Consider the following 19,742-nt stretch of genomic DNA (forward strand, 5'->3'; position numbering starts at 1 on the left):
TGGACAAGTGGAATAAACAGTGTTTGTTTTTCCCCCTCTGGACTTCTAAGTATATTGACAGCATACACTGAGACCATCAGGAAACCAGTAAATAGTCTGTCAACCACACAGCTGCCTACTGAACATTTAGTGACAACCTGCCAAGACTGGACAGAAGCATTCACTGGGGAGGAGGTCAATTCATTTCCAGTCACTCCTATTGATGTGTTTGTCTGTTTTCAAATCAATTTTTAAAGAAGGGTTTGTAAGAAGCAAAATGCAATAGAAAACTTAAATTGGTATAGAAACCCCCCCCCCCCCCAAAAAAAAAAAAACCCAAAAACTATTCACTGCAAATCAACAGTATCTGAAAGTCATGTTCTTAAGAAATAGGAAAATATACACCAAAGATCTGACACAGGATCTGTAAGATGCATCTGGCCCCTCAGTTGATTGAACTATAGTTATTAATGCGCATTATAAATCTAAAAGAAAAAGGGAACCATGAGCGTCTGTGGATTAGTAGTATCCGACTCCCTACTAAAACCCTTGCTTATCTCAGGCTTCTGAAAGCTGTGTGCAGTACAGTAAGCAAATTGTTGAAGGAGCTTGTTTGCAGATGAACTCGCTGGAAAGATGCAAACTGACTCAAACTAACAAGGGTGCGGTGCAAGTTGAGGTGAGCTTTGCAATTGGCACTGTGTGGGGAAAAAAAATGTCTATTAAAGAGGGAGAGACACAAGACAAAAAATAAGATAACCTATAGAAAACTAAGAATAAAATGGCTGTTTTTTTTTTCTTCAAATTTGTAATATGAAATTGTCTCACTTCAACTACAACGCATCTAAAATTTTCCACCACCTGTAGATTTTTGTCTATGTGTATTAGGAGAAAAGCGTAAACAAAAAAGCTTGATAATGCTTACAAAACCTGTAAACCTACATAAAATGGTAAAATGGTAAATGGCCTGTATTTATATAGCGCTTTACTAGTCCCTAAGGACCCCAAAGCGCTTTACATATCCAGTCATCCACCCATTCACACACACATTCACACACTGGTGATGGCAAGCTACATAAAAATGTACTAAAGCCTTCATTAACCTGCAACATGTTAATGGACTCTCACCACTAACAAATACACTACAGAAAGAGAATACAATGCAGATGCTCTGGCTGATAGTAGCAAACTTAATCTAATTTTTTAAAAAGGTGGATATTTATTGCATTTAGCACAGTTGTTTCGGTTAGCATCTATGCTGAGCTTTAAGTCAGGGCTTTTTGTGTCACAAATATGGCTCGCTTTTTCACCAGCTAAATCACCATGGTAACATAAGCTGAACACATAACATGAATAAAAACAGGTTATGTTCAGACTTTCAGTTTAATATCAGCTGTTTTTCTCCAATTCGTTTTATTTACAGCATATTTTAAGTGTAATCCTCTACTGGGAGAATATGATTAATACATAGGAAGTTGCTTACGTTGCTAATATCATGAATGAAGCCCAAATGTAAAGTTATAGCAGTGGAAATTACTGTAGCCGGAGGTAACTGCAAATACAACTTCTCTCTGACTGGGGTTTTAGGTTTAGCCACATTACCTAACACAATGAAAGCCTGCTCATGTTGAGCTTCCCCTATAATGTCGTTATGCTTTTCAGGTTGGTGTGACAGTTTTACCTTGAAGGCTTTGACTCCAGAGCTGCGGTGGTTGACTGTGGTGGCTACCAGGCTCTTCCAACCTTGAGGGTCGTCCTTGTAGGGCAGCTGGCCAGCCCGTAGTTTTACATACAACACCCCATCTCTCAACAAGATGGACCTTAGAGAGATAACAAGATTCACATTTCAACCTAGATTCCACTTATACATTTACAATAAAAAGAAGGAATTATGGTCCTTATCATTTAGCAGAATCATTACTGTAAACCTCTACCAAAGTTATACATGTTCTCTCTATACTTGCTTTAGATGCTGTGTTTCTTTGCTGAGGTCTACAGACAGTTCCCAGTAACGTGGTCCTTTCACTTTTACCTGAAAAAAATATATTGACAAAAATGACAAAAAAGAGATTTTTCCAGGGTCCAGGGAATGCTTACTGCAATTAAAATGATTTTGGGTGGCATAAGAAATCAGTGCTGTTAAGGAGACTGCAAACTTCTGTTCTAGAGAACAGAGGATGATGGTAGGAATGGGGTGAGATTCCCATCTTCGATAAGGGGGATCAAAGTGTGTGCTCCAGCTATAGGTGGATCACACACCTCGGCCTTCCCAGGAAAGTCTATGCCAGGGTGTTGGAAAGGAGAGTCTGTCCGTTAGTTGAAACTTGGATGCAGGTGGAACAATGCGGTTTTCTGCCTCGTTGCGGAACACTAGACCAGCTCTTTACCCCCTTTATGGGAGTTTGCCCAATCAGTCTACATGTGTTTTGTGGATTTGGAATTCGACCGTGTCCCTCGAAGTGTTCCGAAGGGAGGTGCTTCGGGAGTAGGGGGTGTCTGGCCCGTTGCTATGAGCAATTCGATACTTATACAACCATTGCAGGAGTTTTGTCTGTATAGCCTGCAATAGGTCAGACTTGTGGGTGTTGAACTCATCCATGTCTGCCCTATTCTCAACTATTCTGTTCATAATTTTTTTTTAATGGACAGAATTTCTAGGTGTAGCCAGGTGGTGGAAGCCTTCCACTTGGGGGGTCTCAGAATCTTGTCTCTGCTTTTTGGAGATGATGCGATTCTGTTGGCTTCATCAGGCGGTGGCCTCCAGCTCGCACCAGAGTGGTTCACAGCAGAGTGTGAAGCAGAGTGAAGAGAATCAGCACCTCCAAGTCTGAGTCTATGGAACTCAGCCAGAAAAGGGTGGTGTGTGCCCACTCTGGGTAAGGGACCAGTTACTGCCCCAAGTGGAGGATTTTAAGTGCCTCGGGGTCTTGTTCACAAGGGAAGGGGAGACTGACAGACGGATTTGTGCAGCGACTGTAGTGATATGGATGCTGTACCAGTCTGTCATGGTGAAGAGAAAGCTAAGCGTAAAAGTCAAGCGCTTAATTTACAGGTTGATCTGTATCACCTTACCCTATGGTCACAATCCTTTGATATTAACCCAAAATAAAAATGTGGATACAAGCAGTGGAAATGAGCTGAGTAGCTGTCCATGCCCTTGGAGATAGGCTGAGGAGTTCAGCCATCCGGGAGAGGGTCAGAGTAGAGCCACTACTCCTGCACTTCAAGAGGAGCCAGTTGAGGTGGTTTGGGCATTTGACAAGGATGCTGCCAGGGTGAGGTGTGATTCATTGATTGATGGATGGATGGGAATGCGGCAACCCCTACAGGGAGCAGCCAAATAAAGGCAAAGAAGAAGAACAACTATTCTCTGGCTTTACCCGTTTGAGAAGTTGCAGCTCAGGAAGCAAGGTAGGAGCCATCAGTTCTACTGTTGTCTCGTCATACCACTTAGTCTCCTATAAAAAAGAGGAAACAGTGTCACTCACACTCTCAAAGTTAGCCTGTAAGATGTCCAAGCACCTTACAATTTCACCAAAGTGCACTATCACCCTTTTATCAGTACAGGGTATTAATACACATAATATTTTATAGAACTGAAACATACAAAACGATACACATTTGATCTATATTTACACAGTGTCACCAAAAAGTATAGAATAGCAGATTGTATGTGAATGTAACAGTATAACAACATGAGGGACAGCACCCCTAAATTCATCCACTTAAATTCATTTTGAAACAAACCATCTCCAAGTCTGAGTAAGTTTTCACAGATCTTAAAAAGCACACGAACACTTTTACACTTTTACACCCCCCCCCCCACACACACACACACACACTCTGAGCATTCCACTGTGATTAAAATTTAACTGAGCCATTCTATTGAAGGTAGTCCTGACAAGCCTCCATCTTTCTTTATCTGTAGAAATGCATAAAGAGTTCAATTCAATACTTCACTGTTTATCTCTCTCAATGACTGTAGAAAACATTTACACAGTCACTGATCTCTCCCAGCAGCAGAATTTATAGATCTTGCAGTTTAAAATACAAACAACAGTTGAATAGGTTTTAGCAACAGTTGAAGATGAAAAGCATAAGACACACAAAGGGATTAAAGTAATGATTCTGTACAGAAATAAAAATTAGGTTCAATTTATCTAGCCCTACAACAAACTGGCAACCAGTGCCTTTTGCCCTGTTACAGCTGGGATATGCTCCAGCCCTCCATGACTCTTAACTGGATTAGAAGAAGAAAAATGGATGAATGGAAGCTTCTATATGGCGGTTGTTTTTTTGAAATGTGTAAATTCCCATCTCTTTGGGCTTCCTCAGCGTTTGTCAAACTACGAAACCAGCAAAGAAAAGATTATAAGTGACTCAATAAAATATTAATGAAAATGACTACGACTATATGAAGTAACTGAAAAAGGTTTTGGAGCAGACACTATTTGCTGGACATGCTAAAATTCACTAATGCTAGAGGCACCATGGAGGTTACAAAGAAGGATCTTGCGTCATTTCTCCCTTCCTCATTTCATCACTCTACAACAGTACTACTATGACAAAACAATTTTCTTGCTCAGAGCGCATCATTTCAAAAGTCACTGGTATTGCTCTGTAGCCCTTTTCTTTAAAAAAAAATTGAAAAAAAAATGAGTAAAGACTTTTTCCTGACACACCTCTCAACTGATTTCCTCTCATTTTAGACACAAGCATGTTGAGACCAACTGTTCCAAGAAAGGTCTGCTTGTGGCCTAAATTTGCAGAGAATTAAGTTCTGAAGGAATGAGCAATTGCCAAAAGCAGAGAAAAATGCTCCCCAATTAATCCCAGATTATACTTTGTGTGTATTTTACACATTGGTGTAAAAAAAAAAAAAAAAAAAAGTTCTTCTTCTTACTATTACTATTTTTCATGTTGCCGATCAATTTTTACGATGTATTTTTGATCATATGTTATAGCTAGTTTTGTTTAAAGTATGACAATAACTACACAATGCCAGTGTCGTCTGTCATTTATTTGAATAAATTCCCATTACCTATTGGCTTTGTTCCCAAGAGTGTCAAATATTTGCTTTTACAGATATTCCAAAAAAAGCCAGCAATTTCTATGGAAAGGATTTACCTTCACACATGAATGGTTGACAACCATTGATACTGGGAAACGGTACCAATGTGCGTCACTGTGGCATCCTAATGATGCCACAGTGACGCACATAAAATTCTAACAATGTACTTGCTGAAACAGAAAACAATTGCTGCTGTGTTTTAACACTAGGGATGTGTGTGTTGCCCTTAATACTAGAAACTTTTTTTCCCATCAAGACTTGCTAAGCAGTTATGCTATTTTCACTTTCTCTTATATAAAACTGAAACCTACACAGTGCTGGATACCAGTTTTGGAGAAAACTAAGGTGCAGTGCAATGACTTTCCTCCATTTACATGTAACATGTTTAACTAAGAGCACATAGGCAGTGAGGCCAGCTTTTATTTAATGAAATTGTCACAGATTAATTTGAAAGCACATCTTTTCTCTTTCAAAATCAAGGATACTTGATCAAAACTAACAACGAGGAAAACAATGAGTGGCATATAAAACTATGCATGTCTACATACCAGAAAGGAAACTAAAGTTAACACAGGAAAAGACTATATATTTATGTACAACAACCAGATGTGCAGAAAAAGGAAAACAACTGTATGAACAGCTGAATTATTGCTAATCAGTTAAATGCAAAATTAGTAGCAAATATATACATATATATTAGCTACCGTACTCATAAGCTGGCATAAAACTGCTGCTCTTAAAATTTTAAAATAGCAACAATATGAATGAGATGAGACCACGGTAGCTGATTTTACACTGACATGAAGACGATTTAGTTTGAAAGTGTATGAAATCAACTGTAGAGGAAGTTGACTAGCTAAGAGCAGTTAACACTGATAAAAAAGCAGAACACAGTGGTATAGTGGACAGGCAAGTTTTTCTAACACCTCAAAATGAACAGAAACCATTGTGCACTACACTCTACAGTCTGAGTCAGAACGTACATTTGCTTTTGTGTTAATGTAAAAGTGGAGCACAGAGCACAGCGGTGCCGTTTGTGACAATGAGCTGTGACAAAGAATGAGAGGTGGTTTCAAAGGTGGCTTTGGGACAGGAAAAACTATGTTCAATTTTGAAACATGAACCTAATGGTCATTCACAGGTATTAGGTTGGTACATGTTTCTTGTAACCTGACCTTGTAAGTGACCTCTAAAAGGGCATAGCAAGGCTTCAGGGAGTCCACATCCACAGGGACGAGCAGTCGAGGCTCTGCAGCCAGCACAGCCAGGTGCCGAAGGGCCTGCAGGTGGTAGCTACAGCAAACACAGAAATACAAATATGCATTTGTTTTTGTTTTTTTAATTACTAATATGAACGGATAGACATTCATAACAAACATATTGGGTTTTTTTAATGTAAAGAATGACAGAGAATTGTGTTGTTATTCTCCAAAATCGAGACAAGCTTAGTTTTTTTTACTGCAGGTGTGCCATTCTGAATTTTACAGATCATACGCCACTTCAAGGTTACATAATCTCTACACCATATTGGGGCTAACACTCCCAACTCCGTTACTGGTTAAAGGAGCAGAGGTGTAGTGCTTGAAAAGTTTTCCTACCATTTTAGCTATGATGTTCTAAGTATTGGACAACTAGGCTGACTCAACAAAAACGGCAATGCATTTCAGCATTTAAGAAAAGTGAAGTCAGAATTAAGGAAGGGGTTTTTGTTGGGTCTTAAGTCTTTGAAATGATAGTTGAAAATAAATTTAAAAGGAAACTAAAGCCACCTGAATCAGCAGCATCGGGGAAGGATTTGTGCAGGTTGTCCAGTACTTTTTTGGCAATCAAAGAGCAGAGACGGATTCTGAGCTTGTGGATACCATGCCGAAAGCACATCAGCTAATGAGTGCCAGAATATATTTTTTTTTTTTACACCAAATCTGGCCAATGAGCATGGGAAAGACTTCACCAAGAAATAAAATTGATTGAAAACCAATATCAGGGAAGATTTAACTTGAGTGCTGGTTTTTGCACAGATGAATGGATGTGCAGTACCAGCGCAAAAGCAAGCACCACAAATATTTTTAAGCACACTGCACTTATTTTAAGCTAAACTGACAGAAAGATGCTTCAATGCATTTCTTGCATCGTCTTCTTATTTCTTTTCAGAATAAAACACCAAAAATATTTTGGTGGGAAACATCCAAACACATCTAAAATTAGTATAAAGCACTGTGCAAATTTTATAGAAGTTGTACAACAACTAGTACAAAAACACATGAGAGAGCCACACAAGCAATCATCTGTTCATCACTAATGAAATGATCACAAAAATCACATTCTTATAAGTTTCTATTGCTACTTTTTGGTACTTACACAGGTTATCAACTAAACTCTTATTTTAATATTGTGCGCATATGTATTAGTCTCACCGGTTGTCAGTGCTGTGAGCAGGGAAGTGTGGATACAGGGCACACAGCAGAGCAGCGATGGCTGAATTGGAGGTACTGAGGGTGTACCTGAAAGATGACGTCAAACATCATCACTAAAAAAAAATACAAATACACCGTTCTTTCTTTTCACAAAACATTAAAACATGTTCAGTACATACTGATGGGTTTGTAAGGAGAATTTAATTACACAAGCCATTGTAAAGAAAAACGACAACAATAAACTTAAACAATAGAGTACTGTACAAAAGTCTTGAGTCACCAATGATAGAGACTTCCAAGTAATCTTACACTGCAACTTAGTGGCAGCAGGTCTTATGGAGTGAGGAATCCAATTTTGAAATGTTTGGTTCAAATTGTTGTCATTTTGTACGAAGGTCAAGCAAGAGCTACAAAAGTGTCTACAGCTATCTGTAGGCTCCTTCATGGTCTGAATTTCAGCCAGCTTTTCTGGGGATATTGTCAAAATTAATGGAATTCTGATCCATAGCAAAATATTCAGAAATAAGATATTCCTCAAGACTTTTGCACTATTTTTAATCTAAATATATATTTGAAGAACCTTGTGTATAAAAGCAAAACACATTCTTCCACATAAACTTTGTGTTCTGTTAGTTAAAGCAAGTGAGTGCTGTAATCCAGTTAAAACCTTCAGACTGCAGTAGAGCCACTTAAACGTAATAGCTGGCAGTTAAGCATCTACTTTGACTCAACATTATTAAAATGACCCCATTAGTCATACAATAAAGGCTTCTTGTGTCTGGAAGGTTACTGAGGTTCAACTGGGATAAAGGATGTTGCTCTTCATTTAATGGCTCCTTAATACTTTTAATTCCTCTACTCTAGTAGTTCCAAACTTCAGGGTCAGCATGCCCTAGAGTTTCATAGAGGGTGTTACAGAAGTCCTGCAGCAAGTACACAGTAGACAGATAACACAATAATCATGCTTCAAGCAAAAAAAAAAACAACCAAACTATTTCCAGCTTCTCAGTTCTTGATAAAAGTGAAAATAGTTTGGGCTTTGGGGCACAAAAATGACAAAACAATCACAGTAAGAAAAATCGACACTTCTGTTAAACTAAATGTCTAACTTTTGCTTATACATTCCTTGAGACAGAATACCCTTATTGTACCCCCATAGCCTTCTAATAATTGCACTCAAACCTCTGGTTTCAAAACAGACAATGACATATGGCAAAGGGAAAACAAGGACAAACAGGATGTCCTTAAAATCCTAAAACAATTGGGAGCCACTGCAGTGCTCTCTACCAAAATACTGTTTACTTTATACCGCTACACTAAAAGCACCTCAGTCCAATGAGGTGCTTTAGTGAAGCATCATCAGTTTTCTATTTTAAGCAAATAAAGATTTTTTTTTTCTGCTTGTAGCACTGAGTCAGTCAAACTGACTAACAGCAACATTACACGACTGAAGAGTCCTACCATTTGGGCGCCTGGCTGCTGCTTAGACTAAAAGAGGGATGAATGCTAACAATCAGTTCTTTTGAGTCACTTTCCTTTTGTGGTGCGCTTGACATTTTCAAATTCTGTTGAAATGAATGAACTTCCAGGAGACTGAGCCAAAACAAAAAAGAAAAAGAAATAAATCCAAACAAAATAGGGGCAAGTAGCAGAATCTAACTCTAGTTCTGAGTCTAGCATTTTAGTCAGTGTCAGTGGGACAAGTATAATATATCTTATGTGCTCATGCTTAACTAGTACAAACTGAAACTCATGCAAACAGAAAGAACTCGTGATAGAAAAGCCACAGTCACCTTTGAAATACAGATCTAAGCCCTCTTTACACAAACTGTGTACACTGTTGGAAGAACTGGATTGAGCTGCCCATTCTCACATAAGCAGTGAGAATGGGCAGACAGTGTTCTTACTACTAGAAATACAACATCTGAGGCAGAATAAAGGTGCTGTAGGGTGAACTGTGTAGGGCAAATGAACACTGGCTCACAATATCTGGCCAGTTATCACATGGGGCCAATCAGACATCAAACAGCCTTCGTACTAGGGAGGTGACAGTTTAAAAATTATTCAATGTGAAATCCAGCTGTGTCAGACACAGTTTGCGTCACTTCAGTTTCCTACTGGGGGACAATTACCAAGCTCTATCTCAATTGAGATCCAATGGGAAGAGGAAATTAAATAAGTAAATAAAGAAGGAGAGGTTGAGGAAAGGGGAAATAAAGAACAAAAAGGATCACCAAATAAAGAGACCAAACGTAAATAGGAAAAACATACGTGAGAAATTGAATGAGGAAAAAAAGAAGGGCCATGATGTAATGATAACTGCTAAATAAGTGGAAAGCAAATGTGAGCAGGACATTTTCAATGGAAACAGAGAAACTAAATGACATACGAGCAGACAGCGAGACTGCAGGAAAAGTGACAGTGAAATAGCATGACTCTGCTACCCAGCATGACCTACATTCTCTGAAATGACACAAGACAAACTGCTTATGAAAATATATGCTATCGTGCAGAGCATTCAAACCTGCAGTCCTTACAGTGTGTGGGCTTTCAGCTGGCAGGTCTAAAATAAAATGTGACCTGAATGAAATGAAAAGGTCCATCTGATTATGGCTGTAGGTGGAGAGATGTTTTTGCAGAATGTGATGAAAGAGTGGGAGCTGTTGTTTCTCTTCAAAATACACAGACCAGGGTCAGCGGTTTGAGGAACCTGGCTTGGGTGTGTGTTTGCGTGCACATGTGCGCATGAATGTCATTCATTATGTGGAACACAGCACTCAAAGCAGACTTTTTTGTATTTGTGTGGCTAACTCACACTGTGCATGTGTACGTGTTGCATATGGTCTTTCCCAGAAAAAAGCAGGGTGGGTGTGGGTTTGCATGCATAGATGGATGGATGAATGCATGCAATTGTTCAATTCAGGTGTCATATGACAGCCTACATACAGAATATAACTCAAACCTCAGTGTCTTCCTTCATTCAAGAAGCATGAGCAACATCAAAGAGTGTGTGTGTGTGTGTGTGTGTGTGTGTGTGTGTGTGTGTGTGTGTGTGTGTGTGTGTATTTATTTTTTGAAGCATGATTACTTAGAGGTTGTTGTGGAAGTTTAAAACAATGCCCACTAGGGATGGGTACCGGTGCACCGGTTCTGACATAAACGGTAGTAACCAGACCGAAAAGCAGCGCACATTTCGGTGCTTTATTTCGGTGCTTTTTTTTCCTGAGCTGTGATTCACTTCTAGCCAATCATTTTACGTTTCCGAGGATAGTAGGCGGGGCCAGGTACGTACGTTCTGTTAGAGCAGAGCTACAGATTAAAAATGTCCAAGGCGAAGCGGTCAAAAGTCTGGCTGTACTTCACAGCAAAATATGCAAACTCAGCAGCCTGCAACAAGTGCTTTAAGCTGATACTGTGATACTGTCAAAGGAGGTAACACCAAGAATCCGATTAAACAGCTGGCGACGCATAGCGGTTTTTTTAAAAGCCGAGAAATGCGCCGTATTTGATAGCTTGCTGCGAGACCTCACACCGTGCACGTCGGGTGGGTTGCCAGTTATCGGACCCGGAGCAACATCCCCCAAAAACCCGAAGAATAGAGTCCTGGCCCCTAGCCCTGTCAGTGTAGCAGAAATGATGACGGATGATGATGCAGCAGCAGCCGTTCTTCTCTGCGTGAGTAGCTTCATGTTGTTCGTGTGTAATTTACGTTGAGTAGGCTAACCACATTATTACATTAATGCATGTAAGGTGAACTAGCAAACATCATCATAGCTACATGCGGCTGTCCTCTTGTTTGATGGCAGATACTCCCTTCACCCTGGCCAAAAAGGCTAAAATGACCAAAGAAAAAGTGGGAAACAGTTAAACATGAGAGGGTTTAAGTTTGTGTTTTTTCCATTGTTTAAGCTCTGCTTCCAGCCAAGAGTGATGCCATATATGCCACATAGCTGCAGAAAAGGCTAACATTGTTATCTTTTTACAAAAAAACCCAGCTGAACATGAGAGGTTTTTGGACAAAGTTTGTGTTCTCCATTCTTTAAGCACCGGTTTGAGCACCGTTTAAGCACCGGCACCGTTTCAAAAGTACCGATTTGGCACCGGTATCGGATAAAACCTAAACGATACCCATCCCTAATGCCCACCTTGTTGGTACCTTGCCTGTTGTATAGTCTTGAAATGATTTTATGTATGTAAACATTTGCATTTATCTATGAGTATATTGTACAGTTTTTTCTTCTTACTGTTATATTTATTACTACTGTACTTCCAAGCTTTACAGTTTTTCAGAAAAATCTACATCAGAGAACCACATTGTTTCATTGTGTGAGATGTTTCTCCAGTATCTTGAATACTGGAGCCACCGTTGTTAAGATATCATCAGTACAACACTAAATATGTATTCATCTACAGCTGAAAATAAAATGCAGCAAATGGTCTAGTTGATGCTTTTTGGAAACAAAAATGATTTAAAAAAAGCCAATAAAAAAACAACCTATATTTAATATTTAGAGACTAGAATATTTGTCACCTCATCAAAAAGTTATTTAGGACAGAGTAAGCCATTGCTAGCCAAGAGTTAGGCTAACTACAAGAAAACCAGCCTGATCTTTATGTTCAAGTAAAAACACAAGTTCAGTAATTACAGAAATTGCTTTACCGGCCGCTCTACCCTTTCCCCAAAGCAACTTGACAAAAGCCTTTTGATTTTTGGCCTGAAAATGCACTTCAGCTATGAATAGATAATTGACAATTGATATGAATTCAAATGTATTATAGTTTTATACTAGTTTTCTTCACTTGCAATAAGGAATATATTTTAATAAATTTCAATAGGATTGGGAAAATGGCCATATTTTGGTTGTTCCCATCTCACCTGCCTCCTCCCAGAAAGAGCAGACCCAGTGCCATGTGATGAGCCATGTGGAAGCCATAGTTCATTTCACCACCAGTCCGCTTGTGGAAGAAACGACAAAGCTGCAGGACCTTCAGGTTTCCTGTACCAGACATCACCATGGACATAGCCAGCAGAATCATTGACAGGCAGGTCTGGAGGTTGTAAAATGTGTGCTAGGGAAGAAAAAGAAATCAAAGAGAAAATAATTTAACTGTAAGTAGATGAGGTAGCACAACATTGTTTCTTACTGTTAACAAAGTCAAAAATATAAAACACTCACAGCACCCACAGCAGCTGTACCAGCAAAGGACATGATTGTCATGTGGGTCCTGGCCAAGCTATAAAGGCAGTCAAAGGCATCAGAGTTGGCAGAGCCAGCAAACCGTAAACCAAGTGCCAAACAGGCCCCAGCTGTAATGTAGTCTTGGGCTTGGCTAAGAGAAACAAATACAATCAATTAGCAGAATTCAAATGTATAACATGAGTTGATGTTTTTGGCTTCAATACTTACGCCATCGTCTCCATGTTAATGTCCTCTGAAGGGTCAAAAGTCCCTCTCATGATCTGAAAACAAAATGAAAGTTGAAAACAAAATATAGACATGAGTGGTCAGGTTTCAGAAATAATACTTTTGACAGTATTTATTTGCTAAATTAACTGAAAACTCACAAAATTCTCATGATAAAACTATGGAAATAGAAAGTAAACATCAGGGAGGAAAGGGCAAAAGAAAAATCATAGGCAGTAAGGTGACAGTGGTTTAGAGTTAGCTTGCTCTCTCATGTTTGTGTGTGGCCAGCTTCATCCCATAATCCAAAGACATGCAGTTACTGGGGCTAGGTTAAGTTAACTGGTGATTGTAAATTAGCCTGTCTCTCTCTCTCTACTGGTTGTGCAGCAAGCTGTCCAGGATGTACCCTGCCTGGGTCCTGTTGCAGCTGGCATAGGTTCCAGCTAGCACATGACACTGCACAGGGTGAACTTAAGAAAATGGATGGAAGGAATGAAAAGATATTAAAGCATAAATCTCTGTATATTGCTGACTATAATGCAGCTATTCATACCTAATTAGAAGGGCAATAACCTGTTTTGAGTGTGCCAAGGTTCTAGTTACTAGTATTTATTGCCATTCAAAATACAAACCACAAAAATGTAGTTTTACATATTTATATCCAGTGGTGTAAATTACATTGTAGCAGTGTTTCTTAAACTGTGGGGGTGGGCCCCCCTACTGGGGGATAAAGTCATTGCAGGGGGGCGTGGACAACCAGAAGAAAAACATAAAAGATGGGAGTGAAACTAAACTGAGTTGAATGCTATCATGCTGACAGTCTTTTTAGTTATCTATTTGACAGGGGAAAAAAACATGAAATGGAATACATTTATGTTATTAAAGATTAAAAGTATGGGATTATTTTTTCCTTTTTGTCATAAAAAGGCAGAACAAGCCTGAATTAATTATTTGATACTGTTCCCAAGGGGAAAATATTTCTGGCAGTTTTGCTGACCAATACATTGAATTTTCTTCATCATGAAGATATCAAGCAACAAACACTGCAATAAACTATCCACATCTACAGGTAAATGCTTGGCTGATTTACAGATAGAATTTTGGCCTTGGTCAAATTTATCTGAGTTTATGTTATCAGTAAGCCTATAAGGACATAGGAAGTTAAAGGCTAATATGCAGACTATTTGTTTTAAAGTCACTGTAATTATTCACAGTGTTATCAGACACGGCTTATTTTCCTGCCATTTCTCAAGCCTAGCGGCCACACAGGTTTTCACTGTTCTATAACTATATTTACATATACACGTTGGACATTTTTTAATGTTTACTCTCCCAGTCGTTTGTTGAAACATCTCTAAGATGTTTCCAAGTTGTATTTTGCTCAGATAACTTTTCTGTTTTTAGAAATAGCCTTTTTCTTGTTTATCCACTGACGCCATTTCTGCTCATGTAAACTACCCATCCGTCTTTGGGTGCATCAGTAAAGTACAACTACAGACCAGGGGAAATGCTTTTATTAACAGAATGTAGCTAGAGTCATTATGCTGTTACAGCAATTACCAAGAACCAATATCAGTGCATCTTCCAAAAAATAAGCCACCAGAATTGGCTAAATTAGCTAACTGAAAAAGGGTAAACCTGCCTCCATCCACACAAAACCACACGTCACAAATGGGATTTTCTTTGCAAGTTGTTGATTTGTTGCAGGGTGTGTGGCATCATGGCTCCAAACATGTCCACTTGTTCCTCTTTGTGTGTGTGTGTGTGTGTGTGTGTGTGTGTGTGTGTGTGTGTGTGTGTGTGTGTGTGTGTGTGTGGTGTGCTTGTTCTCACCTGTGGGATGTTACTCTTGACCCAGATAGTATTAGGCAGGATTTCATCCCACATGATAATACACCGGGCCAGAGTCTTTAGGGGTAGAGAGAAAAGAAGCAGAGACACAGGTATATCAGATTAAAATATAGAAAGGTGGGAAAAAAGATCACACACAGAAACACACAGAGCTAGATCCACACTAACCCTCAGCAGCAGAAACTCTGGTTTAATGAAGTCCAGGAGGAACAAAGTATCTGGAGGTTTCAGCCAATCAGCAATCGACCTAGTGGGCGAAACCATGATGAGAAAAGGGAGTGTTAATACCTTCTTTCAGCACCCTCTCAAACAACAGATAGCAGATAAGCTTTAAAGAACCTCTTGACCATTAGACTGTTAGAAACTGAAGGAGTCTCAGTCTGATGTAGTGTAATGTCACTATTTTTTCCATCAAATAGGCTATGGTGCTCCAGTTACGGTTCACGTGGGCAAGAAGTGGTTAGAAAGTCGAACACAGCACAGGACATTTTGGCCATTTTAAAGAAACACCCCACCAGCATTACAGAGTAATTATGGTGGAAAGATTCTGTGCCCCTTGAACAGTTTGCTACTTCTAATTCTATAACACCGGTATTACATTTTTTGGGGGGTAAATATTTAATGTAATATTTTTATGTTTTTTTCCCCAGTTTATTCTATCTAGTTCTGTTTCTCCTAATAAAATAAAACACTTGTCAGCAGAGTATCTCTTTTTAGATTGTTTTGTCACACCATGAAGAGTATGCCTACAAATTTTAGGAGGTCAGTAGAAAGGAGATAAATCTAAAACAGAAGTCTTTAAGTCGCCTTTCCAAGACATGGAATAAACCTATTTTCATATCAAAACTTTTTTTATTTTATTTTGGAGACAAAAATGTAAAAACCTTTTTTCTCTCACCTGTTGTTGGTCTTGAGGTAGATCATGGCGAGGGCTAGCGTAGCGCCTGGACATGTCACATCTACATTAATAGTGTCACCCTCCTGAAATGACCATTGGTAAGGTTAATTAGCTAATCACAGAAGCCAGACCACTGTTTCATCAAATCATTTGGTCAAACTTCATCTAAAGAGAGGTGTGTCCCAACTGCAAAACCCCTTCACACCTACATAATTAAATATGACAATTAGCTTTTGCAATTGGGATAGTTTATTTAATGCAATATTGTTTACTCGTGCTACTTTAGAGTTTTCTTACACATTTGACATTGGCACATGTGACAACAATAAACTGAGAACAAACCTCAACTAATACGAATATGGAAAATAAAATTCATGAAGATTTGTTTACCAAATCCTTTCCTATTAGTGGGGAAAAAACAATACATCAGCACAGACTGAACATATGAAGAACCATGACATAGTTTTTGAGCTGCAGTTCTTATTGTATGGTAAAATTCTTTAGTAGTTATACAGTCACATTCTTCAGTATTATTTTATCGCATTGAAATAACACTGCTACACTGTAGACAAAAAAAAAAGAGGGTTTCTTTCATGTACCTTGATTTGGTAGCTGGGGGATTTGTGCCTCTCCCGGTTGGCCCCAGCCTGAGCTCTGCGATGTCCCCCAACCATGTACTGATACAACTGCTCAGGGACATTCAGGTCTGTCATCCCAATCAGGTTGCTGCCATGCTATGAGGAGAAAGGGGAAGGAAGCACAAGCAAGGTAAGTGCAGGACAGAAAAGGATGAGAGTAGAGATAACAAACAAGAGACCTGCAGAGACAGTTTTACTCAGTTGTATATAGTATTTGTATTTGTATTCTATTTTTATCTTATTGTATATTTATTTTATTTTATTCTATTGTATATAGTATTTTATTTTATTCTATTCTGTACAGTTGTGTACTGTATTTATTCTTATTGTATTCTAATTTTTGCCTCATAACTTTTGCACTGTCCACTTCCTGCTGTGACAAAACAAATTTCCCACGTGTGGGACTAATAAAGGTTATCTTATCTTATCTTATCTTATAGATGTCAAAGAAAACCAATATTTGAACTTGGGTTTTGTCCCTTTATTACTGGGCTTCAAGCATCATTAACACCTGACAATATTATGATCTGAGGTTTCTCTTACAGAAGTGAGCAGGTATCCAAGGAACTTTTAAAAGAACTTATGTGGCTTTATAACAGAAAAAAATGTATGTGTACAAAAAAATAAACATAACAATCGGGTTTTGTGAGAAGCTGTTACTTTTTTTTTTTTTTTTAATTAGTTACTATTGCACCAAACAAATGGAAAATGGCAACGTATATTCATATATATATATATGTTTTTTTGTTTGTCTTACCCCCAGACAGACCATACCAAGAGCGAGCCCAGCTGCTAACGAATAGGACTCTCTGTCTGTACAATATTCCATCTCTGGTCCAGGGGGTCGACCTGAACAACAGACAGACCAAAAGTTACCATCTATGCATGGCAAGAAAAATCTAATTAAAGTAAAAATAAAAGTTCAACAGTGAGACTGGATGCAGAGTTTAAAATGGAGCAACAGAGCTTAAGCAGAACTTCTAACCTGACTGTTTACAATGTCTATTCAAGAAAACAGAGTATTTTTCTTGCAGTTTGAGAGACACCTATCCATTAAACATGCATTTGGCAATTAAATAATAGCCCAAAACCCAAATTATATTGAGCACTTTTTTTTCAAGGTGTTACATATATAAAATACTGTTTATTTACTTCAGTGAAATTCATATCCAGCTCTTTAATTAACAGCTTTTAATGTATCCGATTTAAACTTTTAGGTAATTTTATGGAACTTTTTCCCATTGTGTTGTCTCCCTTTTGCGCACACACCTATCTCAGACAGCAAGACTTCAGCATTGTGTCTATGGCCCGTTCCTTGGTACACCAGCCCGATGCCAATTACAGCTGCAACCTGTAACAGAAAAAGAAAAAACAAAGAAAAAAAAAAACAGATGAAGAACTGAATGATCATCCAGGGAAGATAAAAAGAAATCTCTTCGGGGGTGCGACAGGAAGGGCATCTAGCGTGAAAATCTGACAAATCAAACATGCAGCACTACCTGCTGGGGCCACCCCCTGTGAAGACGGAATTAATCGAAATTAGCTTTATCTTCTTCTTTATACGTACTCACTCTTACCTGAACATTGTGTGGCACGTCCAGCTCAGTGGAAGTGGGCGGGAGAAGGGCAGGAATGTGTATGCCAAGTAGGCGAGTGATCGACATGTCCATGGTGCCCAGTTTGGCTGAAGACACACCCAGGAGGAGCCCAATGCTGGTCATTTCATGGCCCTGAGAGACAGAGACACCCAGACATTAAATCACAATAAAAACTGCATCTGCAATTATCAGTGATAAACAACAACTTTCTAATATTTCATACACCTAGCAAAAGCTAACAGTAGAGAAATATTATCAAACAGCTTCTCTTCAAATAGTAGTCACTTTTAATAAAATTTAGACTATTACTTATTGAAAATGCAGTGTAATGCATGCTCTTTTGCACTAAAAAAAAAAAAATGCAGTCTAACTGGCTTGATCTGTGACTCTCGTATCTGAGATCATGACAGACAGTTTTCATTAGACCCCTGTGTGCACATTTGTTTGACCGACCACAACATGTTTTAACACAAACAGCATGAAATAGGTGATTGCCGTACATAGTGAACACATGCCATGAAGTAAGAGGCCATCTGTTGGACAGCCTTCCTTAGCCTTCAAAATTTAGACATCATATTATCATTTGACTAAAAGTAAATGAAAATATTCTTGTATTGAATGACAATGTAGACAAAAAGCTCAGAAAATGATGATTAACCATTTACTAGTTTGTGAAGATAACCGCTGGGACCTTGTATGAAATTGTAAAATATGAGTTGCTCTCTTCCAGGGATGTCGAAAATCATGGGTCAAATACAAGTTAAAATACAAACTGAAAAACTAGATACAATGACACAGTTTTTGCTTGTAAAACACTGACGCAAACTGGAATGTTTAAAAGGTGAATGGCATCACCCCAAATTCTTTTTAAAACCACAGTCATAAACAATTCTAATGAATTCAGATCTTCAGTATGCAATTCTCTATCACAGCAAGAATAGAAACTGTCAAAAAACCACTAGCAACAAACACGCTTCAACCACGTTCATTGCTTTCATTCACACTGGAAGCTGTGACATATTTTACCATCAACTCTCTGCATCTGATTAGTTCATTCTTGTGTGTCGAGCTGTGGATATTTATTTCTGAGGCTTTATTTTAAAAGATCAATTAGTTAGGAGACTATAAATGAGATACTATAAAGCTATTTTAAAGAGTATAATTTAAAATAAAAGAAATATATACTGGTGAAATCTCGATATTAGGGCAGTTGAGTTCCAAGATTCACCATTACGGTTTTTATACCAACAATATAATTAAACATTAAACGCATACAATAAAAATTTGCAGTGAAAAACATTACCATGTAAATGCAGAGGGGGGAAAAAAAACTCAAAATAGGAGGACATGGTGTAGAACACAATTAGGACTGAGCAGACTTATATTGCATTCATACAATGACTAATACAGGGAAATAACTGTGATTATCATCAACCACAGCTTAAATTTACACAAAAATCAAAATTCAAAACGAGGAAATGAAAATGAATCAGTCTTAAACATAGCGTGGATACTCAGTATGGATGAGGTTCAAAGGCTTAGCAATCAATCTTCAAATACCCTTTCACAGAGACATTTGAATTTAGAAAAAAAAAAAAACGATTTGGCTTGCGACATCCTGTTGTTTTTCTCACCCGAAAGTTGGAAGGAGTTGTCTCAAGTCTAAGTTCTCACAAGGGAAAGTTTCACTTTGACTAGCTGCCAAGCTATGACGCATATGTATAAACTGTATTTAACTTCAAATTTGTTTTCATCTTATTGTTCTTTGTAAGTTGGGCGTGTGACAGAAGCGGGAGCTCTAAATTATTGCAAGAAAACAAAATTTTGAGCACAACCGGCTCTAAACTGAGCATTTAAAGTACAAAGTATTCTTTGAGTGTAGAGT

General features: G+C 38.4%; 1 protein-coding gene across 1 annotated transcript in view; it reads right to left on the reverse strand.

The window, feature by feature from the left end:
• anapc1 (anaphase promoting complex subunit 1) overlaps positions 1-19,742 on the reverse strand; it is a 66,783-nt gene that overhangs the window by 20,475 nt on the left and 26,566 nt on the right. The window contains exons 34-48 of the mRNA XM_005941298.3: positions 17,837-17,989; positions 17,529-17,610; positions 17,017-17,108; positions 16,221-16,355; positions 15,622-15,704; positions 14,892-14,970; positions 14,706-14,780; positions 12,873-12,925; positions 12,642-12,795; positions 12,341-12,534; positions 7,465-7,551; positions 6,226-6,343; positions 3,360-3,437; positions 1,944-2,011; positions 1,661-1,799 (exon numbers count right to left, since the gene is read on the reverse strand). Of these exons, the coding sequence (XP_005941360.1) occupies positions 1,661-1,799; positions 1,944-2,011; positions 3,360-3,437; positions 6,226-6,343; positions 7,465-7,551; positions 12,341-12,534; positions 12,642-12,795; positions 12,873-12,925; positions 14,706-14,780; positions 14,892-14,970; positions 15,622-15,704; positions 16,221-16,355; positions 17,017-17,108; positions 17,529-17,610; positions 17,837-17,989 (1,590 nt within the window). The remainder of the gene's footprint in view (positions 1-1,660; positions 1,800-1,943; positions 2,012-3,359; positions 3,438-6,225; positions 6,344-7,464; positions 7,552-12,340; positions 12,535-12,641; positions 12,796-12,872; positions 12,926-14,705; positions 14,781-14,891; positions 14,971-15,621; positions 15,705-16,220; positions 16,356-17,016; positions 17,109-17,528; positions 17,611-17,836; positions 17,990-19,742) is intronic.

Source organism: Haplochromis burtoni, unplaced genomic scaffold (assembly GCF_018398535.1).
Source record: "Haplochromis burtoni strain Fernald_Lab_line unplaced genomic scaffold, NCSU_Asbu1 Contig_46, whole genome shotgun sequence".
Taxonomy (NCBI): domain Eukaryota; kingdom Metazoa; phylum Chordata; class Actinopteri; order Cichliformes; family Cichlidae; genus Haplochromis; species Haplochromis burtoni.